The following is a 22,323-nucleotide window of genomic DNA, read 5'->3' as shown; positions in this document are numbered from 1 at the left end:
ATGTCACTGGTGAAACAGCCTCACTTTGGGGTGGACTCCACTCGTCTGGGTGTCACAGAAGCCAAGTTACAGTCACCAGTCATTCCTTTCAGACGGCTTTCGGAGGGCCTTGTCTCTCCAGCCGAGGGCTACTTGGGCTTCTCTGCATCCTCAGACTTGTGCCTTCTGCTTCAGTATCCATTGTGCTCTGCTTCCAAGTGATGCTTGGGCCTTCCCAGAGCAGAGTTCAAGGTCTGGCTCCCGGCTCCTTGGATATCTGCAGACATTTAGGCCCTTACATATCTGATTGTTCTCCCTGGCCGTGCTGAACTGGCTGGAGTTATAAACAGCGGCTGGGCAGTCTGGCACCGGTACAGGAGGAAATGCAGTTGACCAAGCGAAGCCCTGTTCTGTCAGAGATATAACCCGCGCCGAGGTTAGAGCCCGCCAGCATTTATTCCTAGGGTGGTGCCTGCCCGTCAGCAGATGGTCCACAGTGAACTCTCCGCTGACGAAGGCGAGGATGACATACATTGACTTTGCAATAAATACAGTATCCCTTGTTCTTTTTGAGATTATCATTTGAATATCTAAAGAATTTAACCACCTCGTATTGTGCAAGTTTCACTGTTTTATATTAGAAAATTATCTGAAGTCATCAGATGAAAAAAATAAAATTCCTGATAAATGTAGAATGTTGCTGAGAAATAACGTCTATCTGCCTGGTGGTGGTCATGACTTTTTGTGCTTATTTTAGTCAGTTGCAGGCCATTAAAAATCAAATTGTCTGGTCACGAATCAAATGTTTACAGTATGCTTCGAGGCACACAGGACTGTTTCCCAGGAGTGAAATGTCTGCATTACATAGACTGCAAGACTGGAGTGATAAATCATACTTACGTTTTTTTTTTTCTCTTTTGCCAAGAGATTCTGGGTTCCTATTTGAAAAGCCAGGCGCTTGATTTAGAATGTGTAAGGCAATGCTTTGGGGATTCGGTATAATTCTGTGAATGAACTGGGGCTTAGTGAATTCTCATTTTTTTTTTCCCTTAAACCATAAAGTAGAAGGAAAAAATTCCTTTTAACAAGATGGCATTCCTATCCACCTGAGTTCTGCTCCAGGGGTGCACACAGGGTATAGGCCTCAGGAAAGAGAACAGGAAGCGAAGGTACAGGGAATGATGGGAGTGGGAGGGGAGGGGCAGAGAGGGCCCAACGGGCAAAGCCGACAGTTGTAGATCAGAGCAGGTGACCCTTCGCTTCAGCGAGCGTTTGCTCTCTATCTGCTCAATAATAAAGAAAGTTTTTTCTGCCAGCAGCCAACAGTCCAGATCTCTCTACCGACTTCTAGTTGCACATCCTTACCTGTTTGTTTTGTTTTATTTTTGTATTTTTCTGAAGTGAGAAGCGGGGAGGCAGAGAGACAGACTCCCGCATGCACCCGACCGGGATCCACCCAGCATGCCCACCAGGGGCGATGCTCTGCCCATCTGGAGTGTTGCTCTATTGCAACTGGAGCCATTCTAGCACCTGAGGCGGGGGCCATGGTGCCATCCTCAGTGCCCGGGCCAACTTTGCTCCAGTGGAGCCCTGGTTGCAGAAGGGGAAGAGAGAGACAGAGAGGAAGGAGACGGGGAAGGGTGGAGAAGCAGATGAGCACTTCTCCTGTGTGCCCTGACCAGGAAGATAACCCATGTGTTTTTTAAAGAATTCAGAAAATTATACTGCATGGTCTGCCAGCTTAAGTCATGAGCAAAATTCTTTGAAATGTTACTTGAGTCCCTGGCCAGGAACTCAGTTGGAGCATCGACCCAATACACCAGGGTTGTGGGTTTGATCTCCGGTTGGGACAAATATAGGAATCAACCATTGAATACATAAATAAGTGGAACAACAAATCAATGTTTATATTTCACTCTCCTCCCCCCCCCCACTTTCTCTCTCTCTAAAAACAATAAATAATAAAGTAATTAAATAAATAAGTAAAATGCTACTTAAAATACAAGCCGGAGAACCCCATTACAATCAGTATTGACAGCATTAGCACCACACACTGCCTCATGCCGTCACATCGGCCACGTGTCCAATTATCCTCTTGGCCAAGTGGGTGAGTGAGTCTGTGTGTGTGATACGCTTACATGTGCCCACGCATTCCCACATACTCAGAGGGATCTGCACAAACACAGTCACACACATTCGTGAGCACGCATTCGCGCACTCATGCCAACTCAAATGTACATGCATTCGCGCGCACAGGCACGCACACACGTCATTAGCACACGCATGTTAAAGAAAGTCAATCCTGCCTTCCATCTGTACAACATGCCCAGTCCCGTTACCCTCACTGCTTCTGTGTTCAGAAGTCTGCAGTCTTACAGAGCCATTGCTTTTTTTTTTTTTTTTGTATTTTTCTGAAGCTGGAAATGGGGAGAGACAGTCAGACAGACTCCCACATGCGCCCGACCGGGATCCACCCGGCACGCCCACCAGGGGCTACTGCCCACCAGGGGGCGATGCTCTGCCCCTCCGGGGTGTCACTCTGTTGCGACCAGAGCCACTCTAGTGCCTGGGGCAGAGGCCAAGGAGCCATCCCCAGCACCCGGGCCATCTTTGCTCCAATGGAGCCTTGGCTGCAGGAGGGGAAGAGAGAGACAGAGAGGAAGGGGGGGGGGTGGAGAAGCAAATGGGCGCTTCTCCTATGTGCCCTGGCCGGGAATCAAACCCGGGTCCCCCGCACGCCAGGGAGCCATTGCTTTTTATTCGCGTCAACACACCTTTTAAAAATCAGTAACAATGACTTCTATGGCTTTGCCGAGTGGATATATCACATAAGTAATGAGCAGATGTAAATAACTCCAAGGAAACACAAGCCCCTACACATCTGAAGAGCTCTGAAATAAAAGATCCAGAGTAAATAAAAGACTTAAAGGTTCAAATGCATATTTTAGTGACCATATAATGCTTATCCCAAAGAATCCATTTTGGCTTCCCACATCTAAGCCACTTTCATTTTATTAGTTCTCCCCAAACAGATTTATATGATGATGGCCACGTTTCATAGGAGAGCCAATGAGAATAAAAAAAATTTTTTTTTTTAAAAAGGCTTACGAGCCAAGAGAGGGAAAGCAGAAACTGCTTTTTCAATATTATTAAATTCTAAGAAAGACACAAATTAATTGCCACTGCAGTGTGTGTCAGAACACCAAATTTGGGAGACTTCAAAGAAAAAACCTCCTGTCTTCTGTAACCCCAAATAATGATTTAGATTCTTGCCTCACCAGACACTTTCCTGGAAGCAGCGAGCCTCAGATTTTTCCATGGGTGAGTCTGAATGAAGCCAGGCAACTTTTTGTCTCGTTAGCTAATATTCATAGGAACCTCTGGAGATGGGATGGCCTGAATTCATCTCCTTCTGGGTTTTTTTCAAAACACCATTTGAAGTCAATTTTAAACTGATTTTAACCCTCGTATGACTGCTTCCAAGATTTGTTTGATCTGTCTACCACTCGTCACATGGCGAGTGAGCGTCCACTCTCTGCTGGGGGAACAATTCACAGGCCAGGCGACAATTATATTTTAATCAGCAGGTTCAGACAAGTGTGTTCATTTAGCCCATGTTAGCCACTCACATCACTTCTTCCAAGCCTATTAGGATTGCTGAGATCATTGATTAGACCAGGCAGCTTGTGATCTATAGAACGTGTTCATGAAAAGTCACTCCTGTTCAAGGATCATCTTTTTAAATTAAGATAAAAAAATCATGACTCTTATACAAGTAGAAATTGAACACCTGTCAAAATTTTTATGAGACTCGGTAGTTAAGGAGAGGACCAGCATTATGTCACATCTGGTTCAGAGGAGAATGCAAGCATCGTACATAGGTAGGTAATCAGGAGTGCCGACGCGAATGTACAAACCCATGGAAAACGAGTCAGTATTCACAGGGTAATAATTGATTATATTCACCCAGACACAAGTCAGTTGCATTTCTATGGAGAAGAGTCATTATCATCAGTTTTCTACAACTTGCAAAAATGAAAAATAATAGCTCGCAGACATGGAAAGGTGAACTAGACACCCAGATCAATCATCTTTTTGGACCCATTTTTAAATCTTTCACAATTTTCCCTGACACCCCTTTGTGTTCTGTTAGTAAATCTGTTGGGTTACCTGATCGAGTAGTATTTCACAGAGGAGGAAACGATGGTTAGGATGGTTCCTACTTGTTGACAAGTCACATGAACCTTCTGGAGAATACTATTAAAACAGAGATTCCTGGGCTTCACCCAAGCCTAGCGAGTCAAATGCCATTTGGAAATATATATATATTAAATATTTCCGCCCTGGCCAGTTGGCTCAGTGGTAGAGCATCGGCCTGGCGTGCGGGGGACCCGGGTTTGATTCCCGGCCAGGGCACATAGGAGAAGCGCCCATTTGCTTCTCCACCCCCCCTCCTTCCTCTCTGTCTCTCTCTTCCCCTCTTGCAGCCAAGGCTCCATTGGAGCAAAGATGGCCCGGGCGCTGGGGATGGCTCCTTGGCCTCTGCCCCAGGCGCTAGAGTGGCTCTGGTCGCGGCAGAGTGACCCCCCGGAGGGGCAGAGCATCGCTCCCTGGTGGGCAGAGCGTCGCCCCTGGTGGGCGTGCCGGGTGGATCCCGGTCAGGCGCATGCGGGAGTCTGTCTGACTGTCTCTCCCCGTTTCCAGCTATAGAAAAATACAAATATATATATATATATTTCCCTAGATGCCGATTATCTTCCAGATTTCAGAACAACCGTGACTTATCCAAAAATACCTAGTAGGCCAGTGGCAGGCCTAAAACCAGGATGCAGGTTTCCTGATTCTTGGTCCTGATGCTCAGTCCGCTGGTCTTCATCGGATTTTTGGCCTGTCACTGATGTGATGATGTCCTTGACTCTGGAAGGCTTTATACACCTGCCAGAGAGTAAGAAGAGGAGAGCCCTTGGGGACAGAACAAGAGAATAAGACTCCCTTGGTGCCTCGATTTTATCCTCTAAGTACATTACTGCTTGGCAAATGCATCAACTTAATTAAAACTAAATGTAATTCTAATGCACCAATTTGATTTAAAAATAATCTTCACAGGCACCAGGATATCAAAATGCAATTAAGGCTATTTGAGGAAAGTCTCTGATGTGTATTATGTTCTCGTGCTGCACTGTGTCAGGAAACCCAGATCTCCCCGAATGTCACTAATGTGTTTAGCAGCCTCCCTCTCACTCAAATGCCTCTTTCCATTAGGTTCTGGAGAGCGTGATCCAGGACAGTCCAGGAACACTCACCAAATCCCATCCCAATGGCCCTCTAGCTGAATGCTTCCCCTCTGGATCTGATCTGGTGTCTGCACTTGGCAAAGCGCAGGCAGTCTTATGGACACCAGGCGTAAGGCAAAATCAAATTGCAACGTTCCGGAGTTCCTCGCTACCTACCCATGTTCTCAGACTGCAAAAGGCTCTGGACCCGGATATGGGAATTGAGAGATGGGTCTAGTGAAAAATTAAGCGGTAGATCTGAAATGAATGGAGCAGCTTGTTCCTCTCAGCCTGTTTTTCTTATTTTCCAGGACACCTGTTTTGGCTGAGTGACTATGGTTGCTGTCCCTCTAAGCTTCATTTGGGGATCTTTTTGCCTAATGAATGGGAAGGGGCGAGGAGGATTAGATATCTCAAAGTACTTGCAGAGTGAAACGGGCAGTTCTGATGAGTTCCCACAAGGTTTGGGCCATACAAGAGGCAGCTTGATCTAGGGGTGTTAGTAATGGATTCAAACCCTGCCTATTAGTGGTGAAGTCTCCCGGAACCTTCTTTCAAATGGGAAAATGCTACACATCATGCCCACTTCACTTGTGAACACGGCCGTCCCCCTCCAGGCTGTCCTCTTCAGTCTCCTCAGCCACTCTATTGCAGTCAGTCCCGAGGTAGCAGGCCCCCAGGCGCTGCCACACTTTTGTGGTCCCTACCTAACGTGGAGGGTGAAGCATCCACCGGGTATAATAAAAAAAACAAATGTCGGAGACTTTCAGAGGTAGGTATAGATGTAACTTTATTGGCCAGTTTTACCTGCACAGGGGCGAGTTCCCTGATGTCCGGAGACACCTTACTCAGTAGGAGCTGCAAATGGGAACCACCCCGGGCGCTTACAGCTAGTTCCTTATATATCCTAAGTAAGCAAGCATAAATACAGAAGCAAAAATAGCGGTCACTTATTCGCTAAGGGAGTTGCACATAGCATAGCAACAGTGGCTGGGTCTAGCTCATTGGCGAACTTCAAACATAAACTTCTGATAAGGGTCTCTAACCAATGGAATGCAAACGTTTGTCTTCCTTTGTTCTTAGCCTTACAGGGTCCCTATCCTTACCTTCCTGTCTCTGCGTCTACACTCTAGCAATCCCAGCACACTTTCCTGAATCTAACAATTTGATCTTTTCTTGATCCTTACAGAGGGGCAAGCGGTATGGGGAAGGGAGAGAGGGAAGAGCTTTTTGGAAGCTCGGAATCACACCAAAGATTAGTATCTGAAGCCACTTAGACAAGAATTCAAAGGCCATCTCATTACCCAACTCTCCCTGCCAAAAACCTAAGAGGACACTCAATTAAAAAGTAATAAGCACTAAGTCTTCTCATGTCCAAGTGAAAAATTACATTTTAGGAGGAAATTAGAATTCGTAAACCCTTATTGTATGCCAGTCACAGTGCTGAAGGCTTTCCACATAGGCATTCTCACTTAATCCGCACAGCAGCTTCGCAAAGTGAATACGGTTCATTATCTATTTGTTGCGCATAGTACGTAATTATATTAATATAATTGTGAGAGCTGAGTCTTAAAAAGGCATATGTATTTGGGGGTTTTAGAATTATTGATTGATTGATTGGAGAGAGACATCGATTTGTGGCTTCACTTATTTATGCATTCAATGGTTGATTCTTGCACGTACCCTGACCAGGGATCAAACCTGCAACCTTGGTGTATCAGAACGATGCACTAACCAACTGATCTACCCAATCAGGACTATGTTTGGTTTTCTTCCGTACGGGGTCAATTTCACATTTGTTTGTGCCCCTCCCCCAGCAGAGTTCTCTTCAGTGGTCACACTTACTGTAAATTACCAGTCGACATGTCTTTCCCCTTTAAAATTAGCAACCTCTTCAGGGTGGTATCTACTACGTCTTAACAACAATAATAGCTACCATCTATTATGGGCTTCTCTAAATGTGCTTTACTGATATTAGCTCACTCAGTCCTGAAAAGTATTGATGAGATAGGAGCTATTATTATCTTCTCCTTACAGATAAGAAAACTGATACTTAGAAACATCTTTTCCTCTACATACACTCAGTGCACACCCAAAACCTAACCTGTCATAAGCGTTCAAGAAAGAAATATGTGTCGTGTAATTTCCTCCAGCTTAATAGGCAGAGATAGCAAGATAGAGAAAGACAAATGTCCTTGGTATTCCAATGTCTGCAGTATATTGAAAGCACGGTTAAAGTGTAGAAGGGCCCAGAGCAGCCTGCCTGTCCGTGTGCTTCCAAAGGAAGGCTGATCCGAAGGCTCAGGTTGTCACAGACAGAGGGGAAGGTGTTTCTCAGAAGCAATGACCTCCAACACAGGACGTCGGTGTCCCCTCTCCTAGGAGTCTGTGCCCTACATGGGGAACGAAGAGAGGCAGACCCGGGGAGGGCAGGGTGGGGCGGGGGCCTCAGGACAACTCACGCCCCACCCTGCAGGAACTCCCGCCCATAGAAAAGCCAGCCAGCTTTATGACACCTTGCAGAAGATTCCCTCTAGCTGGCTGGGCTCAGCATGTATCATTCACAGAAGCAGTGCATTCTGTGCCCTCCGAATCCCTGAAACCAGTTTACCTGGCGATAGAGGAAATGAGAAAATTGAGAAATGAGGGAGGCAGAGGACCGCTGAGAACAAACCCAGAGAGTAGCCGTCAAGGTCACGGGCAAAGACACATGAGCACACAGATACACTCACAAAGAAACTCTGTCCTTTCGCCATTAAACCACAATTCTATAGTTAGCTTTTGTTACCTTATTCTTACTCTTGGCGACAGCTCACGGTTCCCTCATTATTTCAAGATTTTCTGTACATCGTGCTGTAACCAACCTGGAACTTCCTCTGGGCCGAAGACAAAATTTCACCGAGCGAACAAAAAGAAGCGGCCAGCTGCGGGGCTCTGATCATCTGCACCAGATGGGAAACGGATGCTCTCATTGTTATAAATTGTGTCCTACCGTGTATCACGCTCTGTATAGAATCTGACCTACAGTGCAAGCAGGAACTTGTACCAAAACTTAGGGTATTCTTGTTGAATTGAGCAAAGGCAACCCTTTTAAGTACTTGGGGGCCTGACAAGTTCATCCTCAAAAATTTGGAAATAAAGATAGAATTAAATTGTAAAATGTATATATACTGGATCAGGGATACCAAGTCATCAGAAAGAAAGAGAACGGCTGTCAGAGCAGAGCAGGACTTTTCTTCGAAAAGGCTGGGAGGGTGATGGACTAAAATGAGAAAGAATGTTCCCTGGAATGGGGCCCACTCAGCCACGGAAGCATGAGGCACTTGGAGGCAGAGAGTTATACACGGGCGGGGTCCATCCTAGGACCAACCAGGGCCAGGAGAATTCCAGGCACTGGGCTTCCATTCTTCTGTGAACAATGGCAAGGCTCTCCCTGTAGAGAGCAGGTGGGCAGACTGTTTGGATTGAGCGTTCTGCTGGCAGGACATAACACCCCTACAGCACAGGAAGGAGAAGAGAGCTAAATTGAGGACCAGTTTGAGAAGACAATTTCCGGTGGGGAGTGCGGGGCTGCCACAGGGCCACATGGGCTTGCCCCTGAGAGTCAGGTCACAGCAGGCTGGAGCAGTGAGGGCAGCTCAGGGGTGGCCAGCAGCTGGGGGGAGCTCTGTTTCCCAGGCTCCCTGTGAATTAGCTCATTTGAATAATTCCACGGGTTCTAAGTCCTCTGGGACAGTTAGGGCTGGGGCTGGCATCTAAGAACCCGAAGCAAAGTGGTTAGAGAGAGAGCCCATTGGAGTGTTGACTTAATCAGTTCCTTAAGGGGAACTCTCCAGTCTCCACCCAGAGTTTCAAAACTGGGTCAAGACATGTTTTTAAAAAGTTGAAAACATGATAGTACACAGAATGTTTTTATCTTGCATGCCGACTCAGATCGATCCCCCTCCTGGAGCCCAGCGTGGAAAAGAATTCTACAGTCTGAGCGCAGGCTCAGCATGGAGCATGCTGAGATTGATAAGTGACATCGGGCAGGGGTATGGGGCAGCACAACCCCCACAGCTGGCCCAGATGTCAGAGAGAGGCTGTCTTGGCTTCAAAGGCTGCCCTAGAGCAAGATCCTCCCTACAGGGAAAAGGAGGCATTAGCTGTCTCCACCAGATGGCAAGAGCATGGACTAAGATCAGGAGCCTACTGCATGCTGTTTATTTCCTTCCTTGCCCTGAAATCACAATTTATATACACATTATATATATATTTATTATTTGTACGTTTATTAAGTGTTTTACTATATATTTGCTTGTTTACTATCCATCTTCTCACTAGAATATTTTCTCCAATGGGGACTTGATTCACCAGAGTATATATAGCCCGTGACTGGTAAAATAGCTCTTCTGGAATCGGCATCCCAGAATGTTTGTTAAATGTGTGAATGAATAAAAACAAACAAGGAATAAGTAGATGAATGTAACTCTCTCCTCACTCACCAAGCAGTTTTCTGATTCTGGCGGAGCTCTCTTTTAGGAAAAGACAGAAACCCCATCAGAATGTCGGGAGTATGTCTGGTATTTCTCATAAAATTATAGCTTGTATTCCCAGGAGTGTCTTATTCTAATGTGTGGTTTTGTTAACATGGGTCCTGCACGCAGGGACAGCCCACCTCGGGGCACAATAAGAACTGAGTTCCTATCTAGACTAGAAAAATAGAGGTTAGATCTGGGCAGCCTCCTCCTGGACCCTTAGAAGAGGTGCCCCTCCCTCCCAATCTCCAGTTTTATTTTCCACTTACAGTTTCTACCAGACCACCAGCAAAGTCTTTGTCATTGATACTAACACATGGTTTCTTAGGTTACTAGGTTAAATAAAATCTGCTGGAGCTAGAAAGATTTTTCTACATCGACTTTCATCTTTGCTGCTTAATTAAATCCTTCACCTGGGAAAAGAGCAATTTTTAGCCACCTTCCTTTCTGGGGCATCAGCATGAAAAACTGTGACTGTTGAAATACCAAAATGCCAGTTGTGTTTAATGTTTCAGGTGCAACAAGCCTGTTCTAGTCGGGATCCCCTACGTGGATAGATATGAACTGAGAATTGAAAATGACAGCAGAGGAGATTGAATCAGAGGAGTAAAATGAGCACACACATCTGCTTCCCCTCTTGCCTCAATCCCTTAAAACGTCAGGAGAAATATCTTTTGGCAAGAACTTATTCATAACAGTCGTAGAAAATGAGAGACCATGCTATCAGAGACGCCAAAATCTGGGAAGTTTCCTAGGAAATAGCCCTGAGTTGAGAACAATGAAGATGACCAGGGACCAAGCAGGCTCAGGAAAAAAGCACCTTTAGATGTAGGAGCACAAAGAGATGTCGAACTCACAGCACGTTCATTGAGGAGCAGGAGGGGTCTCTGGTGGCTTGATTGCATTAATGACCCAAATTCTTCACCCCAACCTGTATCCATGAGACTTCGTGATTCCTCTTACCCCATCCCTAGTGTCCGGACTGGCCTCATGACTTGTTTGGCCCAATGAAATAAGGCAGACATGCCAAAAATGTAGAAGGAATTAAAACACACATCCACACACTGAAACACACGCGCAGATGTGAAAATCAAACAAGAAGCGGCAAATCACCACCACATCAACAACAGCCTGTACATCTTCAGTTAAAGTCAATACTTGATGAATGATGTCACACACACACACACATACATACAAGTCTAGAACAAAATTCCAAATTTTACCAATATAAAAGGTGGCAGACCAGGAAAGTAGAGCTAAGCGAAAGTAGAGTAGGTTTTAAGAGGGTACTGAGAAACTATAGATAGTGATAAAGATCATGACTATTTTAGATGTCTGTAGTAAACAAAAGAAAAATCAAAATGCATATCTATCTGGATCTACATATAAGTGGAAGTGTACGGTAAGGGTCTAGAGGAAACAGGAAACCACTAACAGTGGTCAACAGTGGTCACCTCTGGGCAAGGAGAGGAGGATTGGAGGCAGAATCTGAAGGGCAACTTTCACCTAGAAAATTACCAATGTCAAATTATTGGAGTTTTTGACAGTGCGAGTATGATTAACTTATATATGAAAGTAAAGATCAGGATTACTTTTTAATAAAGCATAGAAATGACACTTTACTTTCAATATCGAACAAAGCTATTTTCACAGGTGGGAAAACTGGTAAAAAGCTGTGTTTATTTTATTTCTATTGACTGTAGGATTATTTGTGCAAATGAAAAACTCTTACATCTGACTTTTAAATATCATTTTTATGGTTGTTTTATCCCCCTCTGCTTCCTCACTCAACTCCTTCACTCTTCGTTTTAGACCAGGAGACATGATTACTCTTTTAGAAGACTCCAACGAAGATTGGTGGAAAGTAAGTATTTCTCTTTCTCTAAAAAATAAATCATTTGGCCCTGGCCGGTTGGCTCAGTGGTAGAACGTCGGCCTGGCGTGCGGGGGACCCGGGTTCGATTCCCGGCCAGGGCACATAGGAGAAGCGCCCATTTGCTTCTCCATTCCCCCCCCTCCTTCCTCTCTGTCTCTCTCTTCCCCTCCCGCAGCCAAGGCTCCATTGGAGCAGGGATGGCCCGGGCGCTGGGGATGGCTCCTTGGCCTCTGCCCCAGGCGCTAGAGTGGCTCTGGTCGAGACAGAGCGACGCCCCGGAGGGGCAGAGCATCACCCCCTGGTGGGCAGAGCATCGCCCCCTGGTGGGCGTGCCGGGTGGATCCCGGTCGGGCGCATGCGGGAGTCTGTCTGACTGTCTCTCCCCGTTTCCAGCTTCAGAAAAATACAAATAAATAAATAAAGAAAGAAAGAAAGAAAGAAAGAAATCATTCGGTTACTACAATGACAATGAAGGCTGTAGCTACCATGAATTGTGGATGCATGCCTCCTTTTTTCCTTTCAGGGGAAAATTGAAGACAGGATCGGCTTCTTTCCAGCCAACTTTGTTCAGCGAGTACAACAAAATGAGAAGATTTTTAGATGCGTCAGGACCTTCATTGGGTGTAAGGAACAGGGACAGATAACACTGAAGGAGAATCAGGTGAGTAAAGCACACCTACATATTCCAAGTATGACCAGAAGAGAGTAACAGTCATTTTACCAAACATGGCAATAGCTATAAATCTGAAGGATGGGGTCACATTCCAAGTATTCACTTTGAGAAAAAAATATACTTCCTCCAATAATATTGGTGTAGTAGGATCGAAAACATGCAAAACCAACATGTCAGGAAGCTCATCCGGTGGGCTGTCCACAAGAGGAAATGTAGGCAGTGCCAAGGTAGCAGGGTGAGGACACCTGGTTCCCATGCTGTTCTCTGAGGATCGCTGGTCTCTGATGTGGGCAGCTGCTCCAGCCCGGGCTCTAGGCTGGCTTCCACTGATACGTGTGGTTCATTGGTCACGGTCTCTTGGGAATAAGCAGTTGTTACTTGCTGCTGTATTCCACAGTTCACTGCATTTGTGTTCAGTCACAAAGACCCATGTTAAGTCTCCTTGTCCAGAGTCCAGGCTTCTGCCTGCTCACTGGAAACCAGGACATTCCACGAGCAGGGACTATTTCAGACCCATGCCCTGGACATCTCCCTACATCTAATCTAGAGGCGTCTGGTGCCATCTTGCTCCAGGGCCACATTGAATATGGAGTTCACTATGATGACATTATTCTCCTGGGAAGTGAGGCATGAACCCCCTGTACCTGTGTATCTTCAAGCTCCCTGCTCCCCCATCCCACTCCTGGAATGTTGACAGCGACAAAGACACGCACAGCTTAGTTAGCTCTTTGTCCAGTGGAGAGGGGTGTTCCGCCTGCTCCCTCTGTAATTGTATTGTCATGTCCTGTATTGTCATGTAGACTAAAGAAATATGCTCAGAACTCCCAAGTTTGCTCTCGATATATCTGGGGATACTTTTGGAAGTTAGACATTATTTTCCCCCTTTGTAAAGCCTCACTGGACTTCAGACACAGGTCCTGCTCACCACCCTCCTCCCAAGATAAACACACAGAGGGAGAGGTGAAAATGGGGCCTGTGCCATGTTTTTTACGATTGGGAACATATTGAATCAGATGGGACGTAGGGGCCTGAGCATCCTCACCACAGCCCACCACAGCCACCACTACCACACAGGCCTGAATCCCAGATCCTACAGCACCAGAGGGCCCGTTGGACAGTCGATGGATCAGGAAGCAGTGTGCCAAAACCAGCCTGGCAGACAAGATGGCCTCATGGCCTCCCAGAGGGGACCAGGAAGGAGAAGCCACAGCAGAGGATGATAAATCTCTGGAACGTTGGCAACCAGACCCCCTCCCTTTGCCGAAGTAAGGACACACCTAAGAGATAGAGATCTTCAAGTGTTGTGTTGCCATCTGTAATGATGGCTTTATAAACAGGGAAGGAGTATGTTAAGTATTCATGATATGGTGGTAGTGAAAATTTTATACAAACATGAGGAAAAAGAGAAAAAATGGGAATGTTGTTTAAGGGTTTTTTCTTTCCATTTAAATAACTTGCATAATTAAATTTTTAAAGACTAAATTTTAAAAGAATTGAAGTTAAAAATATGCAGTCTTATCTTTTGAGTCTAATAATGTAAAAGCACACAGGGTTGCTGTGACTTTCCTGGGTCTCAGTCTTGTACACACCCAGGCCATACACACACACACTCACACACTCACACAACACACCACCATGTCCCACCATTACCGCATTTAATTGCCATAGCTATTGCTTATAGAAATCCAAGTACCTCCATTTAGTGATTTGTGATTATTAAAATTTCTAATATACTTAAGAAATTAGACATTATTTTAATAATGGGCTCTGTGGTTTTATAGTTTTACTTGATATTGTCATTCTTCCCACTTACACAAACTGCTTACAAAGCATGCCCACTTTGGAATCAACTCCACTTTGCAAATGACACAACCTGTCCTTTACCTGCTGCCTTGTAAACAGAAAATATGTTTGAGCAGATCAAGAGCCATCAGTGTGCCAGCCTGAAGTACATCTGGCTTCAGATCTCCTGCTGCTTCATTTTCTGCCCAAAGTTGCTTCTTCTCCCTGAAGTTGGTGTCTGCCCAACACACCACTTGCCCACATACTCCCTGAAGATAACAGAAGCCATCATACCTACAAAGAACAGTGGCATCTGAGAGACTCCCTTACCAACAGCACCCCTGGGGCACCCCACCACCTCCCCTACCCCTGGCAGATTACACAAACAACTCTGCCTCCCATAAAATATATGCAAAACTCCTGTGGTATTTTTTTATTATGATTATGATTATTTTATGATTATGATTATTTTGATTATTTTATTATTCCTTTTTTGATTATGATGAGCTCTTTTGGGGTCTGCTTCATAAGAGAGACCCTTTTCTCTCCAGCCTCTGGTTCATATGGTAGGGGAGAACAAATTAATACTCTTCTGGACATTGTGACAATAACACTTATTGTAAGTGTCATCACTATTCTTAGTCATTATTTTAAAATGTCATACATAGATATTGCATAGTATTTATAAAGCTTATGCAGACCTGCAACATTTTATTTGAGATTTCATACATGCCCTGTGAATTTTATAGATCAGTTATTCACTATTTATATTTTATAAATGAAGGAACAAAGGCTCGTACAGGTCACCTGCCTTACTCAAGGGGGCAAAAACCTGGTAAGTGGACAGGCTGGAACTTAAACATAGTCTTCAAGCTCCAGGTCAAAGCCTCCCACTAAGCCATCTGCCCTGGATAATTGGGAGCAAACCGAACAGTAAGGCACTATTTACTCACTATTTCCTTCACTTGGCTCCCAGGAAAGGCAAGGGTCCTAAGACCAGAGAGTCCCTTGAAAACAAATTCTTGCTCATTCAAATACCCTACTGAGTCAATCTTGATTCCAGGCAATGGAATCATCCTCATCAGACTGAGACCCCATCTCTATTGCCACACACACCCCACAAACCAAACACGCCCATTCCCTCCAGATCCCATGCCAACGCTCAAACTCCTCCAAGTTTACCCAGCTGTAATCCTTCTGTTCCAAAAATTTGGAAAGTCTTTCGAATGAAATGAATTCAGGAAGAATGTTTATCTTTATTGGCAAAGTGTTATTAAATCATTTTGCTAGCATGTTTGATTATTTTCCTTGAAATAATCTTGTGCATCCCTATTTGAGATTAAACATTGTTTTCATGTTATTAATACACAAATCAGTAAAACCAGAAGGCAAATTAAAATTTGCTCAAGTTGGTCAATTTGCAGAAGCAGAACATCTCCTCAATGACTTGTACACATCCCTTGGCCATAATCTTCCCCAAAATATATTATCTGGGAATGGGTTCCCACATGCATTCTCCACTCTCATGGTTGAACTGGTCATCTGTGGGGTCGGATTAAGTTTTACAACCCAGCCTCTTCACTTAGGTATCTTTAAGACGCATCATAGCGTTTCAGCCTGAACCTGTAACCACATACTTCTGCACATAATTTCTTAGGCAAGTGACCACCCCTGATATGTGTCCAGCCTGGTGTTTCTTAACCTGTGGTCTTTGGACCACCTTAGAATCCCCTGGGAACTTGATGAATATGCAGAGTCCTGACTCCACCCTAGACTTGTTGAAACCTAACCTTTCAGGGTCAAAGGCAGAGAGAATCCGTCTCTTTTACAAATTCCCCAAGTGTTTTGATCAGTTAATGGTTGAGAATAATCTTCATTCTTATGACCTCATTTTAAGTCTGACAGCAGTTCTGTGAGAACAGAAGGCATTTTTATTTCTATTACATATTAGCAAACTAAAGCCACAGGTATGTCTTCATCGCTACACTAATTCTCTTTTCAATCTTTGTCAATGTGACAACCAATTTCAAGGTCCGCCACTTGAAAGAAAATGTACATTTTAAAAATCTGCTGTTAAGAAAAAATGTTTTAAATTTGTCTCCTCTTTTAGTATCCTAAATTATTTCAGGTACAAAATTTCAAAACATGCTTGTTAATTGCATGGAGTAGAATGTAGTCCGAGAACAAGGATGCGAGTGTCACACAGAAATGGACCCATATCCTATGCGGTTTAGACAGTCACCTGTGAATATCAACATTCTCATCTGTACAATTGGGATAGTAGCATCCTCCTTTTGACTTGGAGGTGAGGGTTCAATGTTATCGCCTGCATAAAGCCCCAACACAGTGCCTGGCCATGAGGACAGCTTAGCAAAGGTCATTTCCCTTGTCACCAACATCATTCAAAATTTACCCTAAATGGGGAATTCATCTGCATTGGCCGATGCCACCTCAAGTTACCTACTAAGCATCAGAAAATAGTATGATATTTATATCCCTAAAAATATAAAGAGACAAATGGCCATTAGCAGGGAAATAGAAGAAATTTGATTCTGAAAATAAATGCAATGGGTCTCTGGTTAAATCACATTTCTGCCTCTGGGGTTAATTTGTCTCACAGTCATTATATTATTTTTTCACAGAGCCCTGGTTTCCGAGTAGAATTAAGTTACCCTTTTGTTGTGAACACAACTAGAGTCTGCATTAACATTAGTATGTTTCTTTTATTTTTGAAATTTTAAAATACCCTTATTAAATCAACTTTAAACACCATAGAAGTATTTTTAGTTCATTCTATAGTTCTGCCATCCCTATAGAACTGTTCTCATTGCTTCTATGTGTTCTCCTAGCAAGCTTTAAAGAAAAATAATCAATTATTTTAGATTATAAAACTAAACTGCATTTATTTTGGGGAAAATTTGGAAAAGACTCCCAAAAATATATATATAATATAAAGAAGAAAATAAAGATTACAGGAAATATACCAAAGTGTTCATTAACATAATTTCTTACCAAATTTTCTTCTAATTCATACGTTGTTATCATGTTCTACTTGGTTCCCAACTTATTTTTTTAACTTAGTCACTAAATATTCATGAAAACACAGGTTTTTAACAGTTGCTAATAAACATGTCATATAAATCAGAGGCTGACAAACTGTGACCCATGGATCAAATCTGGCCTGGTTTTCATAAAGTTTATTAGAACGTAGACTCATACATGTAGTTTGTGACTGTTTTCACATTACAGTGGCCGAGTTGGATCATTGCAATGGAGACAAAATGGCCTGAAAAGCCTAAAACATTTAACAGTTTGTCCTTTACAGAAAAAGTTTGCCAACCCCTAATCTAGATGTATAAGAATGTATTTAGGTATTCCTCATTGTTGGACATTCAGAGTTTTTATGTGTTTAACCTATTATTGATAACTGCAATGACTATCATTAAACATAAATCTTCTTCATAACTCTGATTACTTCCTTAGGCTATAATTTAAATTTTACAGGAAAGCATATAAAAGATTTTTACAATTCTTGACACATATTACAAAATTGCCCCTAAAAAAGTTGGTCTGATTTATACCCCACATCAACTGTTTATAAGAATATTCAGGTCACCACATCCTTACCAGAATTAAACGTTTGTATTTTTTATATCATTTGGTAGCTGAATAATAAATAATGTTTCATGTTAATCTGCATTTGCAGGATGGTTAGAGAGGTTGAAATTTTATTACATTTGTATTAGGCATCATATTTCATTTATATAGTAATCCATTTGAGTATTTCACCTATTTTCGTACACTACTGAAAAAGTTTTCTTTTATGAATCTCTATAACTGTTCTACCACATGTGGCCAGCATTTTCCAGTTTATCATTTGACTTCTAATCTTAATGCTTCTCCCTTCAGAAACTTTGATTGCACCATCTCCATTTTATCCTATTTCCCTGGGGATGTTCATTTCCTTGTTGCTTTCCACTTTACCACTCTCCACTTCGTCCTAAGAGAACGGTTCGAGACACCCACTTCACTTCAGTTTCCTGGAGTTTCAGTTCAGTCTTTCGTTGCTCCTCACATAGATTTTAATTTAGCATCATTTCCTTGTAGTGCTTTCTTCCCGGTCAGCCCGCTTTTCTCTGCAGCATGATCTCTTTCCCTCTCATGACACCACCCTTCACCTCAAGACAGTCTCTCCATAAAACTTCAAGGCCAAGTCTTCTTCAACCCACCACAGTCAATGTGTCTGAAAGAATAACTTTCAGACATGTGCACATATTTTCTATCGTAATGTGTTATAGTAGCCGCCTTGATCCATCTGTCTTGTGGAAAGCACAATAACAGCCTCATGTCTTGATCCCCAAAACTTTAAATGGCACTTTAACAGGGGCAAGAAGGACTCTGCAGATGTGGTTAACTTTAGGATCTTGAGGTGGGGGATTATCCTGGATTGTCCACGTGAGCCCTTTGTAATCACAGGAGTCTTTGTAAAAGGGACAGGAGGGTCAGAGTCAGATAAGCAGACTTGGTGATGGAAAGAGGGGTGGGAGAGAGAAATTTGAAGAAGTTACCCTAGGTCCCCAAGTATAAGATGATCCCATGTATAAGACGCAGCTTAATTTTGGGGCCCAAAATCTGGGGGAAAAATATATTACATAAAGCTATTAAACTCAAGTTTTAGAAATCATAAAATTCATACAACTCCTTATCCGTAAGAAAAAGTGAGAAATGCAAGTAAAAAATCTACAAAAGACTGTAAAGACACACCCAGATTTTAGACCCCAAATTTTTCAAAAAAACATGCATCTTACACATGGGGAAATATGGTATGCTGCTGGCCTTGAAGATGGAGGAAGAGACCAGGAGCCAAGATACAGGTGGCCTCTAAAAGCTAAAGGCAAGGAAGCAGATTCACTCTTACAGCCTCCAGAAAAAGATGCTGCCTTATGGACAGCTTGATTTTAGAATTTCTGATCTCCAGAACTGCAAGGAAACTAATTTTAGTGTTGTCTCAAGCCACCAAATGTATGGTAGTTTGTAATAGCAGCCATAGGAAACTAATGCAAAGGGGACTTTGCAGATAGATTAAGATTATGGATGCTGTGGTGGGAGGCATCTTAGACTGTTTTGGTTGGTCAAATCTAATCACTTGCGCCCTTAACAGTGGTGAAATGCATCTGGCTTCACTCAGAGAGAAGCAGCAGAAGAGGGAAAAGAGAGAGGAAATCAGAAATGAAGTGTGAGAAGGACTCAGCCCACCTTCACTGGATTTGAAGATGTACATAGGAGCCACAAGTTAGGAAACACAGGTGGCATTTGAAGTTGAGAATGACCCCTGGCTGGCTGCCAGCAAGGAAACAGGCACCTCAGTCCTACAACCACAAGGAACTGAATTTGGCAACAACTTTAAATGAGCCTGGAACTGGATTTTTTCCTAGATAAATAGAAAGGAAAAGAAAGAAGAAAGAGGGCCCCATTCACTTCTTGATTTGGGCCTTGTGACCCCCAGAAAAGAAAGAACTAGCAAAGCCCACCAAATAGCAGAGCTATGGAACTGTGATATAATAAACTGTGTTCTTTAAAGCCACTAAATTTGTGGTGATTTGTTACAACAACAAGAGCAAACTAATACACATCTCAAGTTACAAAACTCAAATTGAGTCAACTTCAGAAAGTATATTTTATTCATATAATAAGAGATCTGGATTCAAGGACGTTCTTAGATTCATAAGTCAGCAGGCTGATTCCATGATCAGGAACCCAGATTCTTCCACCCTTTGACTGTGCCATCCGTAAAATACAGCTGCCTCCTCTCATGGTCAGAGATGGCTACAGCCACTTTGAGAATCCCTTCCAGACAAGGAAAAAGATTTTTCTCCCTAGTCCATCTCTTTACATAAGATAAAAATACACCTTCCTGTCCCCACTAAGAGATTCGCTAGCAAGGAGAATGGAAGCAGACTTGAACTACACTGCTCACAAAAACTAGGGGATAATTCATCGCTTCATATTTATTTTGAAATATCCCCTAATTTTTGTGAGCAGTATAATTAAGGTTTACCTGAATCATGATACATAGATACGGACAACAGACTAATAGCCAGGACTCTGCCTCAAGGGCAAAGAGCAGATATGATTGTAGTATCAACCAACAGTGTCTGCCCCAAGCAACTTACGTATCCCAGAACAAGGTGTGATGGGTGCAGAGCCAAGGCTTCCCAGCTGAAAAGATGAGTGGATCAGTGTGGGTCCAGCTTAGGGTCCACTCAGGCGTATTCAGTTGTACTCAGTTGGAGGAAGAGGAGGAAGTAATTATGCATGACTCATACTAACTGCTGGTGTCTAAGAGGCATTTACCCAATGTGGGTCTGCGGGGTTGAGTTAGGATTTTCTTCTGTCACCATTGCTTTCCTCCTCTCCCAGCATTCCAAACTCCTGGAGTACGTGAAAAACTACTTTCTGCTTTGTGTCTCCATTCCCACCCACTGTGTTTTACTTGTTGGGACCTTGACTCCCAGGAGACACTTGTGCCACCCCTAATTTGCCCTACTGGGAGGACCGCGGATTCTAACAAATGTAGAAGGAAAGACATTGGTTGGGAGGAGGGTTATGTGGGAAGGAAAAAGAATATTTTAGCTACATCAGAAAGTAGTCATAGTCATAGAGAAATGGCTGCCTGATTTTCAGCCCTGGGCACTGCTGAATCTCTGAGCCTGGGACAGACCTTGGAGGAGGAGATCTCTTTTAGGCTGGTAGATTTGTCCTGGGTACAGCAGCACAACTTGCTTCAGTCATCAGTTGCGTTCAGCACCAAAGGCTGTACAGCAGTTCCAATCAGCTTCTGAAATGGCCGTCAGTCTTGGCATTTAGTGTCAGGACATTTCTTCTCCATCCCCAACCCTGTATCTTTCCACAGGTATTTTGAGGGGAAGACTCAGTCCAAGAGTGCTAGGCAGAAAAACGCCTGTTTCAATAAAATGACTTCTCATCTATTCCAAATGACAGCACATTTGAATGTTAATGAGTCTGGAGGCCATGCAGGAACAACCTTAGATGATATTAGTATACGTGCTCCCAGAAGTGGGTTAGATGTAGGATGGTAGCCAGATGGGACTGGGCCAATAGGACCACTTAACCGCCAGGCAACAGAATTTGGTGAAACATAGGAGAAGCACAGGAGAAGCAGAGGGCCAGGGAGTGAGTCAGCAAGCAGGTATTAGGTAGAGATAAGAGCATGAAAAATCCAGTCCACTCCCACGGTCTTTAAGAATGAGGGAGTGGGCCCTGGCCAGTTGGCTCAGCGGTAGAGCGTCGGCCTGGCGTGAGGGGGGACCCGGGTTTGATTCCCGGCCAGGGCACATAGGAGAAGCGCCCATTTGCTTCTCCACCCCCCCTTCCTTCCTCTCTGTCTCTCTCTTCCCCTCCCGCAGCCGAGGCTCCATTGGAGCAAAGATGGCCCGGGTGCTGGGGATGGCTCCTTGGCCTCTGCCCCAGGCGCTAGAGTGGCTCTGGTCACAGCAGAGCGACGCCCCGGAGGGGCAGAGCATCGCCCCCTGGTGGGCAGAGCTTCGTCCCTGGTGGGCAGAGCATTGCCCCTGGTGGGTGTGCCGGGTGGATCCCAGTCGGGCGCATGCGGGAGTCTGTCTGACTGTCTCTCCCCATTTCCAGCTTCAGAAAAATACAAAAAAAAAAAAAAGAATGAGGGAGAGTAAGAACAGGAGGGTAATAGAGCTACAAATGCAGAGAGTGAAGCAGAAACAGGATGAATGGTATTGAAATAGTAGTAGTAGTAGTAGTAGTAGTAGTAGTAGTAGTAATAACAACAATAATCTAGACTAAGAGATCAAAGATTGACTGCTAAGTGTTAAAGGTAAACTACCAAGTTGAACTTGCAACCCATAAGGAGTCTAGGTTCTGGGACATGAGATTGGGAAAAAATAGGGTAAGTCTTTTAAGATAGAAAACCATAAATTGTGTCTGTTTCATATTAGAAATGCAAAGTCTCTGAGTGACGCTGAGGGCTGGTTGTAGCAGGGTTTGCGAGTCAGGTAAGCACCGGGCTGGCTGGAGATGGTGTGCTGAGCGTGTGGGTCGCCTCTGCTCTGTCTCCACTCCACCCACCTGGGTACTGAGATGCCCGGCTCACCATGGCTACACACATGTCAAAGTCAGGTCCGCACCACTGTCACAGGTTGGGTGGACAGGTCAGGATTGGTCAGCAGTGGT

The 22,323-nt window shown here is 44.0% G+C and overlaps 2 protein-coding genes across 3 annotated transcripts in view; one reads left to right on the top strand and one right to left on the bottom strand.

Moving 5' to 3' along the window:
• Nucleotides 1-22,323, bottom strand: part of EPM2AIP1 (EPM2A interacting protein 1) — an 835,019-nt gene that overhangs the window by 431,267 nt on the left and 381,429 nt on the right. The window lies entirely within an intron of this gene.
• The window catches only part of STAC (SH3 and cysteine rich domain), a 137,919-nt gene that overhangs the window by 110,823 nt on the left and 4,773 nt on the right, over nucleotides 1-22,323 (top strand). For both annotated transcript variants that reach the window (XM_066351435.1, XM_066351434.1), the window contains exons 9-10: nucleotides 11,582-11,633; nucleotides 12,169-12,306. In XM_066351435.1, coding sequence (XP_066207532.1) covers nucleotides 11,582-11,633; nucleotides 12,169-12,306 — 190 coding nt within the window. The remainder of the gene's footprint in view (nucleotides 1-11,581; nucleotides 11,634-12,168; nucleotides 12,307-22,323) is intronic.

The sequence above is a fragment of the Saccopteryx leptura genome, chromosome 10 (assembly GCF_036850995.1).
Source record: "Saccopteryx leptura isolate mSacLep1 chromosome 10, mSacLep1_pri_phased_curated, whole genome shotgun sequence".
Lineage (NCBI taxonomy): Eukaryota > Metazoa > Chordata > Mammalia > Chiroptera > Emballonuridae > Saccopteryx > Saccopteryx leptura.
The sequence above is the reverse complement of the archived record's forward strand: the minus strand, read 5'-3'. Positions and strand labels throughout refer to the sequence as shown.